Below are 17175 nucleotides of genomic sequence, written 5' to 3' on the forward strand. Positions count from 1 at the left end.
ACGGGAATAAAGATGGTACACCACTACGTATGACGGTCATATTGAAAAATCTCTTTGTTCACCTCTGGATTTCTGTTTCTTGGGATTTGATTGGTTCGCTCTATGTGTTTGGGTAACCCCCAAAATCTCATTCTTCTTCTCAAACATATCATCTCTCAATATATCTTGAACAAATAATAAGGGTAATCTTGTCATTTCATGACATAAATTGTTTTCATATTTGTTCTTATATAAAATCTATCAAACGGTTAAGAACATTTATCTAATAATGCTCTATCTCAAATGGTCGTTACTCTCTTATTAGCAGTACTTGTTATTATAAGAAATGTGTCAGTAATGTAATAAGATATTTTGTTGTTGGACATGAATATTTGGTATGAGAAATGACAAAAACATAGGCAATGGAATGTCATTTTTTTGGTCATTATAACGGTATCTCAAGCCAATCATGCACTGTCATATAAGAAAGTAAGTTAAAATGCTTAACAAAACGTAATTGATTTAAAATGCCGCCACAATATCAATCCCCGATATATGAAAGACCTGGAAAAGAAAGGAAGATGAAATCTACAACGGGGGAAACATCATATTTCATGCAAAGTGATGGTTAGATTTAGAAGTACCCCCCCCCCCCCCCCAACAAAAAAAAAGACAACATGAATGAATACGTTTAGAAGAAGAAAGCAATCAGGCAAAAGGTGAAAATAGAGGATTTGATTAATTAGCGGGTAATAGATTCCAAAACCAAAAACAAAGATAGGGATAAAGCGTATTACGGTCACAAAACCCTAATCTAATCATGTTCTCATCTCCTGCTTTTTTTCCCCCACAGTAACAGCAAATGGCTTTTTGTACAAGCAGGTGGAATTTTGGCTTTTCTTGGCAGCAGTTTAATTAACCCCATCAAAATATCAACTTCCTAGATACAAGGGGAGTAAAAGGCAAGCAAGTTGCCACCAAAGAGAGCTGGGATTTTGCTTGGAAAATGGAGGTGCTGCAGAGCCTACAGATCTGTCAAAAAATAGGAAGAAAATGTGTGTATCAGTCCATGCGCATTTTGTAAATAACATAGACACTTGTATTTCAGACTACGAAAACTAAATCGTGCAGATGGAACAAGCGTACCCGGGCGCAGCATAGACGCATTTTCCATGACCTGTAATGTCATGAAACTGATCAGTAGAGCAGAATCGAAGGCATAGATTCGACACTTAAACGACAATATCATAGAGCAAAAACATTCTGGTAGAGTTTGTGCATCCCCGAACGGATATTACATTCTTGTTACTTATTGCTATGTGGAGAATCTAGAGATAACCATATACTCAAGAGATTAATCTGAAAACTTGGTAAGATTGCCAACCCTACCAAATGCTATCGAACTTAATGGCGGCTTCCCCCTTTAAGAACACTAGTGCAGGGTGAAAGGCCGACTTAAAAATCTGGGAAGAACTAGACCATTGGGGTTACAAACTCCAAAAGTGACATAACTGTACCTTAAAATTTCAATTTCAAAGCACAATAACTAAGGGCCAGTAAATAATTCATTTCATTGTTTTGACATGAAAAATCCAATTAGGTATGACCTTAAAAAATTGATCTCTAAGTTGTTCTAAGTTCGAATCCACGAGAAGATATTATAAGTGACCCGTTGTTACAGTAATTATTATAGGGAGAATGGGGAGATGTACAACTTACTTGGGTTAGTTTTAGTGACAGCGGCAGTTCCCCCAAAATTGCAAGCAATATCTGAATTCCCGTTCTGCTGATAAAAATTATTGAAAGCATAAGAGGCATGAGATACCAGAGTATCTGGTTCGTAACACGCTCCACCTTGTTGAATTGGCTTGCAGTCTGCCATTCCCAATCCACAGGCCCAGTCTAATGCATTCTGCAAATCGGCTTGGGAAACCCCGGGAAGGGCTACGCACCATGTTGTGCCATCAAGGAATGTTGTGTTCCCTTCTGGCGGTGACAATGTGGTGTCTGGTATTGCTCCATCTTGCAGCGCCACTTCCATTGATGAAACTAAAAATTTGCAGAAAGATCGAAAAATGTTTCATCAGGGTGACTTCATTGGTCATTGTTTATATAAAATCTAGCCGGGTCACGGACGGTTTGAGTTCATAAAATGATTGATCCTATTTGAAATTAGCTTAAACATATATGTGCATTGGTCTATCATCTGTGTAGCTCATCCAACATTATGTACAAGGTGGGTAGAGATTCAGTAAAATAAATCTTCAAGTTCAGGTAAACTACCTACAAACTCAAGCAACAAAACATAAAGAAAAGTGGATAGCTAACCCTAAACTTGAATAATACAAGGGAAAAAGTGGCCTAGAAGATCATGTGCCTCATGCTCACAAAGGATAGGAATTTCAGTAGGTTTGTTTGACTAGGGTATCTCTCACAGCGAGTGGAACCAACATAGAGTCGGGCGAAACCAATATACGGGGATATCATGTTTTTATGAGTAATACCCTACATTCCATGAAACATGGGTGCCTGCCTTGAGACTACTTTTCTTTTCTTTTTGGTTCAAAAATTGGTGACAGAAACAGAAGGGTTGGCCTACTTCCCAAGCAATTACATATTTTTCCCTAACAAAAAATCCTTCCCTTGCTTATAAAATGTAAGTGGTTATGGTAAATAAATATAAAAATTAAAACTTTTAGTACTAGATGAGAGCATGTTCATCCCTTTATCACATAAACTGTTGATGCAAATCTCAGAATGTTTCTCTCCAATATTTTTTAAATAAAATAATTCTGTAAGCTTCAAATGTCCATATTCAACTGTATGTTTTCTGGGAAACAGATCATAAAACAAATATATAAACCTGACCAGAAACTGCCAACTTCTAAACAACAAGATCTCAAAACAAAAATACAAAAACAAATAAATAGCAAGAAAAAATAACATAAAAACCAGAAAACTCCAAAGCTAGCTTTGCCTTAAACAGAAAACACGAAGGAAACAGGAGAGAAGTTACCCAGATGGCATCCCATGAGCAAAAGGCACTGCAAAACCAAAACCCATAGCTTCTTTCTCATGCTTGATGATAACATTCCTCACCCTTCTCCAACAAAACAAATAAATATATGAACAAAAAAAGGAAGAAAAAACCCTCAGCAGAAAATATACTAAATATAAAATTTAAAACCGAAAGCCCCACTACTCTCTCTCTCTCTCTCTCTCTCTCTCTTCTCTTTGTGTTTAAGAGGAGTGAGAAGCATTTGAGAATAAATGGGAGGTATAAATGCAAGGGTTTGTTGAAGAATCTGCAGTTTCTTGAGAGGAAAATTATTTCTTTTTCACTTTTTTCTTTCTTTTTTGTTTTAGAGCATTCAAGAGAGCGACAAATGCTTTCAGAAGCTGAGTTATTCACTCTGTACAACTCACTTTTGCAATATTTGACATTTCAGAGAGAGGCTTCAGAGTTCAAACGCCTAAAATATGAAAAACTTCATTCACAAGGTGGTGGTAGAGTGCCCTCCCACCCATAAAAGCAATATTTGGCTCTTGGTCTAATTTCTCAATTCTCACTCAATTTCTCATATGATATATTGTATCCATACCACCACCCCTTGGATTTTCTCGGGAATTTGCATGTTTTGTTGAGGTTATTTTTGTCCACCAACTTTGAAATTAAGGAAACCTACTGAGCAAGTACTGGCCGGGTTGAGTTCTGGGCTCAATTGGGTTTTGTTTTAAAGTGGCCCAATTTTGGGGACAGGGCCCATGATGTGGAAGATGAAGTCGGGTCTGGTGGGCTATGCTTTTGTATTTATAATCATTTTTTTTCTTTTTTTTTAAGGAAGCATTTTTGCTCACCATTATAAATTATGATGTATGCGATCATACGCATAACCATTCGCCACGTATGCTTTACTTAACTTTGGTAAAAAAAAATCAAAATTGAAAAAGAAAAATTTGTTGTGAAAGTTAAATAAAAGGTCATGTGGTAGATAATTAGGTGTACGGTGAGCATACACCATAGTTATAACGGTGAGCAAAAATACTATTTTTTTAATACATAAAATTTCCTAATAATTTGATAACGTTAATGAGAAACTTTTAAAGAATCAAAGTTTTACTAATGTTGGCGTAGTCATAATGGTTATAACATTTGAGTTTGAGTTCCCATCTTAGTAGTTTAGAGTTAGTTTAAAGTAGCATAGCACTTATATAGAAAAGAAACTCCCCACTTGTACTACGGTAATAGTCAAGTGCAAAGACATTTGGAGTTTAAGTTTTTTATTTTCTTCAAACCTAAACGTAGTTTTGATTGACATATTCATGTAAAAAAAACATATAGTCCTACTTACCTTTTTCCCCCAAGTGCATTATTAATGTGCTAGAAAAATTCTTTGTCTTTAGTTCTGATAAAATTATACCTATAAAACAAATAAACACCTTAATTAAGGTCAAACGTCAAAGCCTCACACACCCACATAAAAAGTAAAACTCTTACACAGTGCTTATGCCCACTCGAGGCACCTTAGTAGTGCTCGAGCATTGCTCAAGTGATCTTGAGATGGCTCGAGCACAATGAAGTAGCCTCAAAATTGTGCAAACATTTCTCGAGAGGAAGAATCAAATCGCTTTCCATTCTAACATGAATATTGATGTATATTAAGCATATCAGGGAAACTCCTTTGCTAAAATTACTCAGCACTCAGCACTCAGCACTTAGGCTTTGATGTTTACATATGGATATGTGATCGATTTATGAGCTAGCTAGTGTTTGGTAACCAACAACGTATACAACAAAAATTCATGTACAGGCTCAAAACTGAAAAGATATTATGAATTCAGTGGCTTTTTCTTTAGAGCTCAGGACCATTCAAACTACAGAAAGAAAAAATCATGGAAACCAATAAATAAAGGCCAGGGGACACGATAACCCTACAGATTTGGGGTTACAGAAAAATCTTGCTGCTGCATGATTCTTGCTGGTAGATTCAAACCTCTATTAAATTTTAGCAATGAGAAACACTGATAACCTGCAGATTTTGGGTCACATAAAAATCTAGTTTCTGCCTGATTCTTGCTAGTAAATCCACATTGCAAAATCCTCATTTAACTTGGAAAATATTACCACTCGAGTCATCTGAGGTAGTGCTCAAAGCCTCAAACCAATCTTATGGGAAATTTTCTGAAAAGTACCCAATTTAGGCATTTCAAAAAACTCTTAGGGCTCAAGTGGCTATATATCTTAATCTTGAAAGAAAATTCTTCTGCTTAATAACAATTTCGTTTTTAGTTGTTTCACATTTAAGATTTTGTTTTCGTGCATTATTCCTTATTTCTTGAGTCAAACTAATCAAACACTCTTATAAACCTATCATATTACCTTTATGGACTCATCATTTCACCCTTATAGACTTATCTTCTTTTGAGATTGATTGGTCTAGCCCTTAAATATTAAAAATCATTCAAACAGTCAAGTTCTGTTATTCCTTCCCATGACCTTTTTCTTCTGCTATTCATACCATATTTTTATACCACATTTTTATACCATTTTAGGTGACATTTGATGTGAACAGCAACATCATTTGAATTAATTAGATTTTTAAATTTAGTTCATTACTTAATAAACTAATAATTAAGAAAAACTAGTTAATTAAATGATGATTGTGGTATACGATGAGTCTTTCTCCTTCATTTCCTTGGATTTTGCAAATTTTTCAAATGATGTGGAGATATGGCTGTCCACATCAGATGTCACCTAAGGTGGTATATAAATGTGGTATAAAAACATAGCATGAATAACATTACTCTTCTTTATATCTGAAGCACAAAATATTAATCCTAATTCTCTTAATCCTTCTCTCTCCCGTGACCTTTTTCATCTCTCATTTCCTTATATCTGAAGCACAAAATATTAACCCTAGTTATATTCAAATTTCTCCATCAACCTTCTTTTGAAAAATATGCTAACAACATACATGTGGCACCCACTTTTATGAAAAGAAAAAGTGCATCCATTCAACAACTTGCTACGCACACAAGTTGTGATTACAAATAAAGTTGACCAGTGAGCAGTGACCAGTTCCCAGTTTGATCTTGTCTGGGCTCAATGCTCCATCACCATTTAGTAGAATACCTGAGGCCAAATCACCAGCTGCAAATTGAGTCATTTGCAAAAATAAATGATATAATTCTGCAAAAATAAGATCCAACAATACATATAAAACGTTAGACAGCGGGACAAAGTCTAGCAGTTAGATGAGCAATCACAGCAGATCGAGCAGACATGGAAGCGACGTCAAGAGCTTCGGGAACATCAGGTGTGCATATTTTTATGGTACCAAGAAAGAGAGAATTCAACTTCCATACTTGGATTCCAAACCCTAGATTTTTTTTACTATTTTTGGGTTTTTCTTGATTCAGCCATTACGTACCACACACCATTAGGGTTTTAATCATATTTTTTTATTAAATTAGTAGACTATAGTACCGACTTAATATAATATATTCCCAAAAGTCTGTTTAATATTAAATTTGTGTCATAATTTTCAACTAATACAGCATTTTTTATATGCTTTGTTGAGGAAGAATTTGTCTGTGCCATATTTTGTCCGTTTGTCGGCCTATCAAAACAGCGGGAATATTGGTGGCTTGTTCACTGTGCTTTCTCATGCATTTTTCCGCTGTTACTTCCTTGAAATGGTCATTTGTTTAAAACTTTTAATCCTAATATACCATTATTGTTGCATCTTCCCACTACATTTCATGTATTTATATAATTACGTTGATTAATTTATTCACCATGCATTCCTCACACATATTAAACTCCTGAGGTTGATGTGAAAAGCATAATCTTTCTGCGGAAATCTCTGTACTTGTAGCATCTTAAGCTCCTAGCAATATTTTAATACATTACCCATTTTTAGTAAAATAGTTATGGTGGTTTGGACATGTGGAATGAATACATATAGATGCTCTGATTAGAAGATTAGATTATGAGACAAAGGCTTGAGACAAAAGGGGTAGATGAAGACTCGGAAATAGACTATAAGAATAGACATGGAGTACTTGGAGTTAACGGAAGACTTTACACAAAACTGATCATGGTAGCATTCTAGGATTTATACACTGAAACCACTTAGTGGAATAAGCCTTTGTTGTTGTTGTATGCACTTTTAGTAAAATACATTATTAATTATGCAAATGTGGGAAGAAAAATTAGGTCAGGGCAATTGATCTAGTTTCCATGAACCTTTATCGAATTACAGGTAGAATGGGGGACCGATAGGTTTAGAGCATCCAACACATTGAAAGGCTCTCTTATATATATGGTATGGATAATGATCAAAGCTTGAATGTGATGGGCATAGATATTTGTTTGCTTGATACTTTTTTGGTCTATTCCAACCAAGACACTAGTGATTTTATTTCCATCGGTTTTTTGTACTCTTAACAAGTTTAATCGATCAATTAGCATTTACAAACTACGACTTATGAATAATACTATAAACACCAACTGTTTTCTCAAATCTCTCAGACAATAAATGTTTCAAAAAAGTTTAGCCCCTTATATACATATTCCTACATCCATGGGCGGATCCAAGGGAGGTCCTATGCGTCACGGGACCATATGGAATTCGGAATATAAGGGTGAAACGTCGCCGGAGGACCCTAAGACTATCTGGTATGGGACTTGAGAGAATGCCCACAAATTATTTAATAAAATGCCTCTATGACAAAATTTGGCCGGCTTTAGCAGGTGATGCTCGACAAGCCTCGGCATCATGCCTTGGAAGTTGTCAACAAATATAAGCATAACAACATGCCTACCTAGGAAAAATGAAAAATAAATTTTGCGCTCAGTGCGTGGATCTTGTATAACGAGACTCTATGAGGTTAGAGTCTTGGATCCGCCATTGCATATATCAATATTATGTGATCGACAAACATAATTTTAAATACTATATGATATCATGTTGATATACCATACAGATAGCGTATCAACAACATAAATAAACAATGAAGATCTTACTATCGACCTCATAATAAAACATAAAATTGTCTTTGTCGATCAAGCAGCTATAATGGACATTTGAGACATTTAATGTCATAATTTTTACTGGTTTAGCAATTCTTTTTCACTTGTACTAGAACTGCACTGATTTTCCCAAACAGTTGTTGTCACTAGTACAAAGTGTGCCAATAATGCACAATTCATTATTTTTCCCTCAGTGAAGATGTGCATAAATTTTTTTTTTTTGAAACTTTTTTTGTATGGTTGATAGGATTTTGTCTCGTTCTCTTGTTGCAGAAGGAAATAGAGCATCAACTGAGAAATTTGTGACATTCAAAAACAAAATGCGTATGGTACAATTGATTGAGGTAGACTTGTCTTGTAAGATATATTCGTGAATCAGAAAAAGTGAATGCAAAAGTCTCACTGATTACTTGTGGTTTAAGGTTCATTCTTCCAGCGACCAATTATTAATTAATTATTAACATGTTCTGTAACAGTTGAAGAAACAGAAAGATACTTGAGAAAATTCCGAAAAGCAATGGAGTTAAAAAGTTTGTGTTGATGTGACTGATTTACTTGTTCGTATTAGTGCTTAATTAATTGCTTAATTTAACGGTTCAGAAATTTGTTTTTTTGTCAAAGAACGGTCCAGAATTTCGGGCCCTGGTTATTTTTTTTCTGATCAATTATTGAATATTCCACCAGTAAATAATTTTGTCTACCTTTCAAATACGTCCAAAATTCCTAAGACTATTAGGTTTTTTGCTTTTTGGCCAGATAAGAATATTAACATAAAGATAGCTATGAGGTAGCTAATTACTATGATTAAGATAAAGCTATCACATTCTTTACTATAATTAGATTTAATGTCTGAACTGATGGCCGGAAACAAACCTTAGTGGGGTTTGGTTGTTAAGGTGCCGCGTTTATGAATGCTCGTGCATGTTTTATAGTATGAAGTTATTTTCCAAACACGATCCATCGAGTATATATTTAGTTTGTCTACAAAATACAAACCTAAGTTCATTCCGATACGTTAAATTTACACATTGTTACCATATTGCTTCTTAGTGACTTGTTCTTGTAAACAAACTCCTAATACTCAATTAACCTTTCGAGAACATATATTAGTCTTAAAATTTTACTATGTTTGTTAAGATCGATTACCGGTTAACCATATGTATTAGAGGTTAGCATTTCTAGTAGCTCTACCATGAAATGATTGATTTGGTTACCATTTACGGTTGTAGACAATGTGTTTGCTCTCTTCTATTCAAGTTTGAATTCTCGTATTCGTAAGTTGAAGTACGTAGATCAGAACAGCATTTTTTTTCAAATTTACCATTGTATTCAAGTGATTAAACAGTTAAAGTCTTGTTCTAATAATCTAATAATTATTTATGGTTCAAGTTTGTGACCTCAAATCAAAACTAACAAGCCAACATTAAATGTGGGTTTTTGGTTTGCACTTTTGGAGTGTCAAGGCTCAAATGCAAGAACAATCCCACTTGCTGCACTTTTTGCTGGCCTTTTCCAGAAAGTAGGGTTTCCATGCAAACATCGTGGGGCCCTTTTCATCATCTTCCTCTCAATCTACTTCTCCAAAAGTGTGAACTAATATATTTCAGTATGAAATAAATCTAATAATCTAAAATAATCATGTAGGCTTTTAAGAGTCTTGTTCTTTTCAAAAGGAAGGGACCCAGCAGAGAGCACCTCCCAATCAATCAGCCTCAAACAGTTGCGACCCATCTCCCTCTTTTGCTTCCAATCCTGCTGACATGTCATGCTTTCACTGTTTTTTTAGGCCATGTACAATTGTAGCATCGATCTAATCTGTCTCCTTCTTGCTGGTTAGTCTGCTTCAACTCCTAATCAAATTCAAAAGACATTTGAAGGTGCACATGGAGTTGATTAACTAAACCCAACATGCATGCAATCCGCTACAACTTATATCCTCGTGACAGACTTGACTGCAACAAGGTGTATATATAAATTATTAAGTATATTTGTCTCTTTCTTCACATGATGCAAGAAACAATGTTAACTAATTAGATTTTAGCCCGTATCGTGGAAGATTCAATGTAGTTTATTGCAAACGAACCTTTATTTGCTAATAGTAATTATCCATTATCCTCAGAAATTCATGTCCTTCTTGCTGCGCAGGGGCGCAGAATGATGCCAGTGTAAAAGAGCATCTTCAACTGCAATGAATCACTGCCATCTTTTGAAGTTTTAACCCATCTAAGTATCATACGCCATAATTTGGCATTTTCATGTCATACATTTGATATATTTGTTTTACTTTAATCTCTTGATTATTTATTTTTCCAGAGGTTGTGACTTCACTATTTATTCCACTATTTACGCTTGGGCACTTATAATGGTCAAGAGAGTGTACTAATGAATTCGAGGTTTTATGTTCAAATCTCTCTTTCGGTATCACTTGCGTTAAAACATGACATATTAAGCAAAGTCACTTATCGTTTCAAATATGATTATTTTCTGGCGTACTAAAATTAGGATTTGACCACAATACTTACATGTATTTAATACAATATATCTCAACTATGACCTCAGATACATAGACAAATACTATTAACTAACAGAGCTAGTCAATCAAATACTGAGATATTATTTGATCAATCAAATTAATTTGGTGTCTCTTAGTATCGACGAGCAATCATTTAGCATTGGACACTATTTGACACTTCGGTTTGGAAATGCTCCATTGATCAATGACATTAACCTTTAGAATGACATATGATTTTCAAGAATTCAAATTCTCAAATCAACCATTAAAAATATAAACATTTGAAAATTCTACTACAGCCGACATCTGTAGGATGCAGCCAATGAGTAGATAAATGGAGTAGAATTCTTTTTCCTCCAAATTCAGTCTTTTCTTATTTGAACGGTTACGATTTTGCCATGTCAACATCTTGTGTTTACTTCTTTATGAGAAAAAAAAAGCAAAGAGAAAAGTGAGAAAGGAGGGAAGGAGAGGGAAGGGGAGGGGAGATAATCCTCAATTAATGTATTTTACTACTATCATTATTCGTTTTCAATACTAACATATATATATATATATATATATATATATATATAGACACACACACACACGATAATGGTGAAAAATGAAAGAAATTTACTTGAAATGAGTTTACGGTTCTGAGTCACTCTCGTCCAATATGTCATATTATGTGTATTTTTTTTTTCAAAAAACATAATATTATAGCATGGAAACATCAAATGATGCTGAATTCCATACAAGTTGCTTTCGGAAAAGAGAGAAATGAACCAAAACAAGCCATGCGGCCGGCACAGTGGGCCATCAACAATTTAAGAGCATAGAAATGCAAGTCCTTAATTTTAACTCAAGATATTGGTAACAAAAACGCTAGGCTGAAGAACGATACACGTTTTCTTCGGAATCTCATGCAGATACGTACCAGACATGGTGTGGCTTGGAATTCAAAACCAAAACTCGACATATTGAGAGGAATGACCATCATCTCCTTCATCAAGTTGGTACCTTCTTGGCCCGCTCCGTACAATAACTCCTCTGCAACTCCTACCCCTCCATTGTTTTCAGTAGGGGCAGCATTCACGTCGCGTCATGTTCAATCGTGTTTTTTATGTGGATTAAACTTCTATTTAATTGTATTTTGACAAATGCCTTGACGATATCAACTCAACATGTTTATCAATCGTATCGTGTTCAGATAATTGTAATTATGCGAACATTTTGTTTCGACTGATTTGCATTTGTTTTTTGTAATTGTGAATCGGTCGACCGTATGGTCGATATCATTGACACTGTATTCTTCGACGTTATAGTTATTGATGAGGGTTAGGAAAGTGCAACTAGGAAAATTTGTAACATACCATAAGACAATAATTTTAACCATTACATGAGACGCGTTCACGCTTTCCTCTTAGAATATGGTTAAATACTTACAGTTGGACCTGCAATCTACGTCATACATTATTGTACGCAAAAAATCTCGTACACACTTTAGGTTTGAAACATGAAATCAAAGCATGTGTGTATTTGTATTGACCAAAAAAAAGCATGTATTTGTACTTTAATTTCTCTCTGAACTCATGCACATCAAGGATAAGCATATCTTTCCCGGACATTTCATGAGCTGACTGTTACGGTCATCAACAGGGGCACTTCCGACATTTTACAGAGGAACCGCACGCGCAGTAACTTCCCGGCGCTACGGGAACAGCAAAGACCACCAATCCCGCACGTGCCTAACTGGCATGTACTCTTATTTCCTCACTCTCAAAAAGTTGATAATTTTTTTTACCTGATGATATGTCAACAATAAGAAATAAGCACATTAATCAACACTTAAATAATATTCAAATTATTAACTTTCATGTCGTTTAATTTACAAGCCTACTTGTATTCCTCTCATCAGAATTGTTCAATTTTTTAATCTTATTAAAAGATCATTCATACGAAAAATCATTTCAATTGGAGATTGTTTAGTCATTTAAATGTATTGAGCAAATCGATAGGGTAGGTATTAAGTAATATATTCATGATAAACTATCAATTTGATTGATACTTTTAGATGATTAAACAATCTCCAATTTGCACGATTTTTTGTATGAGTAATTTTCAAATGAAGATTAATAAATTCAATGGTTCCGATCATTAATTTTATTCGGTCAGGATATGTGATTCGCAAATAGTGAAATATGTACATCCCCACATTGGGGAGTGAAAGTATCATCCAATATCTATAAATATCGAAAACATAAGTCGCACGAATTCGCCATAATTGATATGTTCCATTTTCAATAGAATGACTTATAAAAGCATCTTCAGAGGAAATGTCAAAAAGTTCACATCAACAATAACGGTAATAAAAGACATCTCTAGTCTTTTCCAACTGAAATGCCAATTCCTATGTGGCATGACATGGAAAGGCAAGTAAGAAAGTTGATGTCAAATTTGACAGCAGCTTCAAATCTATTTTTAGTAATTAATAAATACTTTTCATAATTTGTATACTTATCGTTTGTTTCAAAATACTAATTACAACAATAAAAAAATAATTAATGTAATAAATAATAATTTAAATTTTATACATCGAAGAACAAAATTTATAAAAAAAATTAATGTGCGACATAAGTCTTCAAATTAATTTAAATTTTGTGTTTAAACTTTGACATTTCCTTTGGAGGTAAAGTTACCGTTTTACCACGGTCTTACATTACTGCCTAGCATAAATACCCCAACTACCTTCCTACTCTCAAAACTCAAAGCAGAGTAGTGCGTTCAGCAAACCAGCTCCTCAAACCAAAACCCCTCTCTCTCTCTCTTTCTCTCTCTCTCTCTCTCTCTAGGTTTCATACTTTTCGAGTATAAACCCTAATTCTGAGGCCCTTCCTGAAAAAGCCTGCTAATGCGTTTAACCCTCGCATTCAAATCACTCACTTTCTGCAGACGTACGGAGGTCCATTAATGGCGTCGCTGCTCCATTTGAAGCTTGAAAGCCACAAGCTTTGACCTAACCGCAAACACAAAGCTTTTTCCAAGTTCTCTGTATTAAAATCACCTTTGCCCACCACACAAATTCCCCAGGAATCTTCCATTTTCTTCTTCGTATCCGATTCGCCGAAAACAGTTCCTTCCATTAATTCCTCCGCGGAATTTATGTGTGAATCTCTCCGCTTGTTCATTTTTTCCCATAGGAAATTTGGGATTGTGTATCCATAAAAACGTTTCATTTCTAAAATGTTAGAGCGTGATTCGGATGGTGAAGCAGTAAACTCGAGTCACAGTTCAATGAGCAGTGAGAGCTGTAGCAGCTTCAGCCGCCTTTCTTTCGACGCTGCCGCGACCACCACCACATCCGACCTCGCGGCAGAGACATTATGCCTCAAGCCTCACCGCTCCTCCGACTTCGCCTACTCCGCCATTCGCTCCAAAAAAACTGCCCTCACTTTCCGCGACTTCCACCTCCACCGCCGCATCGGCGCCGGCGACATCGGCACCGTCTACCTCTGCACCCTCAGAAGTAGCGACTCTCCAAGTCCGGCCGATCAGGATCCCGAGTCTTCGTCTTCCTCGTGCCTTTACGCCATGAAAGTCGTCGACAAGGAGGCTCTGGCGCTGAAGAAGAAGGAGCAGAGAGCCGAGATGGAGAGAAAGATCCTCAAAATGCTCGACCACCCGTTCTTGCCCACTCTCTACGCCGAGTTCGAAGCCTCCCATTTCTCCTGCATCGTCATGGAGTACTGCTCCGGCGGCGACCTCCACTCCCTCCGCCACAAACAGCCTCACAAACGCTTCTCCCTCAACTCCGCAAGGTACATTTTTGAATATTCCTCCATTAATTTTTAAAAAATAAAAAATGACCGCCATATGTATATATATATATATTTTTTTGTATTTTTGTTTTCTTGTGAATACATCACTCAGATTAGATCATGAGATGTTCTAATCTTGTCTGCTTTATCTCTCCGCTAAGTCGTCTTCAATCATATTTTTTGGTGCTAAATTTGTTTAACTCGGATGAGTCGACTCGGTTTTTTTGTCCTTATCTGCAGGTTCTACGCTGCGGAGGTTCTGGTGGCGTTGGAATACCTCCACATGCTGGGAATCATTTACAGGGACCTAAAACCCGAGAACGTGCTTGTCAGATCGGACGGTCACATCATGCTCTCAGATTTTGACCTCTCAATGTGCTCGGATGCAATCCCAGCCGTTGAATCACCCGACTCCGCAGCCTTTTCGACCCCATCGTGCACCCGCCCGCACCAGACCGCAGCTCTCACCCCCTTCTCCTGCCTTTCCAACCGGCTGTTCCGGTCGCGCAAGGTCCAGACCCTCTCCCCCAACCGGCTCTTCGTCGCCGAACCGGTCACCGCCAGGTCGCAGTCCTTCGTCGGGACCCACGAGTACGTGACCCCAGAAGTTGCCTCCGGTGGGTCCCACGGAAACGCCGTCGACTGGTGGGCTTTTGGCATTTTCCTCTACGAGTTGATCTACGGGCACACGCCGTTCGCGGCCCCATCGAACGAGACCACCCTGCGTAACATTGTGAAAAAACCTTTAACATTCCCAACCTCCACGCCTTCCAGCGAGCTTGAGGGCCACGCTCGGGACCTCATTTCCGGGTTCCTCAACAAGGACCCGGACCAACGGCTCGGGTCGAAGCGCGGAGCCGCTGACGTCAAGAAGCATCCGTTCTTCAAGGGCATCAACTTGGCGTTGGTACGGTCGATCACGCCGCCGATGATCCCGGGTTTGATAAGAAGGCAAAACACGACGCCGTATTACCAGGCCAAGAGCGAGGATGGACGAAATAACAGACAAACGACGGCGTTCGATTACTTCTAATAAGCAACGGCGGGATGTGCGCCACGCGTTGAGACAGTCCTGCCAGATTTTGTTACTGGCCGGTGACAGTTGTGTATATTCGAGCTGTCTTTTGTTTCCTATATTTTTTTTTAGTTTTCATATATTTAGGTAAATATGTGGGAATATGAAGAAAAAAGCTGTATTGCGACGGTGGTATTGTACACGTAGGTGGGTGTAGGTGTACAAGGCAAGTAGGAGCCTATAATATTTTCAGATATGAATTTGTCTGATTTAGAGGGAAAGAACTTGCATCAGCATCTCAATTTCAATTCAAATATGAGTTTGATTTACACTCTATGTTATGAGAAATATTTACCATCTGAAAAGAGGAAAAAATGGGATTTGCTAAACGGCTGAGGGAATTAGTATGTACTGAGTAGCTCGAATGCAAAGACTCAAATTCTAGACCTATATTCATAACTCAAGGGCTAAGGAATGAATAAACTGAGAGAGAATTACTAGATATAAAAAAAATCGAGGAGTGCAAAAAAGACCGAGGTGAATAATATGGATGATGTTTCCATAATTAATGGTCGCGGGTTTTGTGTCCCTAAATTCATGCTCTTTTGTGTCTCTTCTCTCATTTATTAACACGTATCATACTATTTAACTTTATTCTTAACATAAATGCTAGCTAAATTCGCTTATAAGATTTTTATTACATGCAAAAGTAAGGGTAAAAACATTTCAAAATATTTATTAAAGGATAAAGTAATTATAATATAAACAGCTCAAGTAATTTCGTTCTCCACGTAGATACAATGAATAATTTCATTCGAAATCTAACAAATCATGGCTGAGATTTGTGGCTTTGAAGTTGACTGATTTGAGTGCAGTGGGCGATGCATGTGTGGATCTCAGAACATAAATTATTACACAATATTATCTAATTCGTCATTGATGAACACTCAACCAAAGAGACCGTGTTGGTTACTTCGATAAGTGCGGGAGGATTCGAAGGTGGTGAGTGGGAGTGGGGGTTTGACGCCGATGGTGGTGGGTGATCATGAGATTATTCAGGCGAGAGCGAGAGAAACGTGGGGAGGTGTCAGCGGCAGCGAATTCGATGGTTGATGCCAATGGTGGGGTGCGCAGGACTTTGGTGGCTGCTGTTTTTTTTTATTTATTTTTAGTATTTACTTTTTAATTATTAAAACCTAACGGAATTAAGACAGAAGATAAGTAGTATGACACGTGTAACAAAAATGATAAAAGAGAAACGAATGAGAAACGAATTTGAGGATAGCAGATTCGTGACTATAATGACAATACGTGTTTATCATGTTTGTCGATATTTAATGATCAATTGAGTCACGTCATAATGCAGCCGACACAAGATTATTTCCAATATCTAAAACATGTAACTTTATTTTTTATTTTTTTTAAAAAAAACATGTAACTTTATCTGGAAGATGAGAAGCTTTGTTTACAGTCAAAATTCCAAAGAACATTTGACTATTTACATGCAATTAGCACTATCTCTAATAAGTGGAACTTGGTCTCTGTAAAATGTGAGAAAGTCTTACCCGATGAAGAAAAATGCACGCTTTGAATTCCACAATCTCCCATTAAGTTCCAATTTCCTAGCTTTTCCTTTCCACGATCTCACAATTTTATTATTTTTTCACCGACAACTTAAGTACTGATTTGACATGAATTCCGATATAGTTTATGGCAACAAGGTCCAAGGTCGGTTCGTTTGTTTATATATAGAAAAGAAGAAAATATGTTCCTAGCAAGGACGGAGGCAATTAAGGTCTAATGGGGCAGCTGCCCCATTATGTTTACATAACTC

The 17175-nt window shown here is 36.6% G+C and overlaps 2 protein-coding genes across 2 annotated transcripts; one reads left to right on the forward strand and one right to left on the reverse strand.

The window, feature by feature from the left end:
* Positions 1-699: 699 nt before the first annotated feature.
* LOC103446134 (major pollen allergen Ole e 10-like) lies at positions 700-3476 on the reverse strand. The gene is made up of 5 exons (XM_029098260.2): positions 3406-3476; positions 2996-3079; positions 1699-2028; positions 1126-1156; positions 700-1011 (listed from the first exon to the last, which is right to left on the reverse strand). The coding sequence occupies exons 2-5, from the start codon at positions 3069-3071 to the stop codon at positions 912-914; spliced, it is 537 nt and encodes a 178-aa protein (XP_028954093.1). The 5' UTR covers positions 3072-3079; positions 3406-3476; the 3' UTR covers positions 700-911.
* Positions 3477-13268: 9792 nt separating this feature from the next.
* LOC103446133 (protein kinase PINOID) lies at positions 13269-15670 on the forward strand. Its single transcript, XM_008385211.4, has 2 exons — positions 13269-14326; positions 14567-15670. The coding sequence occupies exons 1-2, from the start codon at positions 13752-13754 to the stop codon at positions 15357-15359; spliced, it is 1368 nt and encodes a 455-aa protein (XP_008383433.2). The 5' UTR covers positions 13269-13751; the 3' UTR covers positions 15360-15670.
* Positions 15671-17175: the final 1505 nt, after the last annotated feature.

Source organism: Malus domestica, chromosome 10 (assembly GCF_042453785.1).
Source record: "Malus domestica chromosome 10, GDT2T_hap1".
In the NCBI taxonomy this organism is placed as follows: Eukaryota; Viridiplantae; Streptophyta; class Magnoliopsida; order Rosales; family Rosaceae; genus Malus; species Malus domestica.

What these genes read in the sequence shown, in the direction of transcription:
- LOC103446133 (XM_008385211.4), top strand. Translation starts at nt 13,752, where the DNA reads ATGTTAGAGCGTGATTCGGATGGTGAAGCAGTAAACTCGAGTCACAGT. An exon ending in TTCTCCCTCAACTCCGCAAG is followed by an intron (nt 14,327 to 14,566) that starts GTACATTTTTGA and finishes CCTTATCTGCAG; the next exon opens with GTTCTACGCTGCGGAGGTTC.
- LOC103446134 (XM_029098260.2), bottom strand. Translation starts at nt 3,071, where the DNA reads ATGTTATCATCAAGCATGAGAAAGAAGCTATGGGTTTTGGTTTTGCAG. An exon ending in TGTCACTAAAACTAACCCAA is followed by an intron (nt 1,157 to 1,698) that starts GTAAGTTGTACA and finishes ATGACATTACAG; the next exon opens with GTCATGGAAAATGCGTCTAT. An exon ending in TGCGTCTATGCTGCGCCCGG is followed by an intron (nt 1,012 to 1,125) that starts GTACGCTTGTTC and finishes ATTTTTTGACAG; the next exon opens with ATCTGTAGGCTCTGCAGCAC.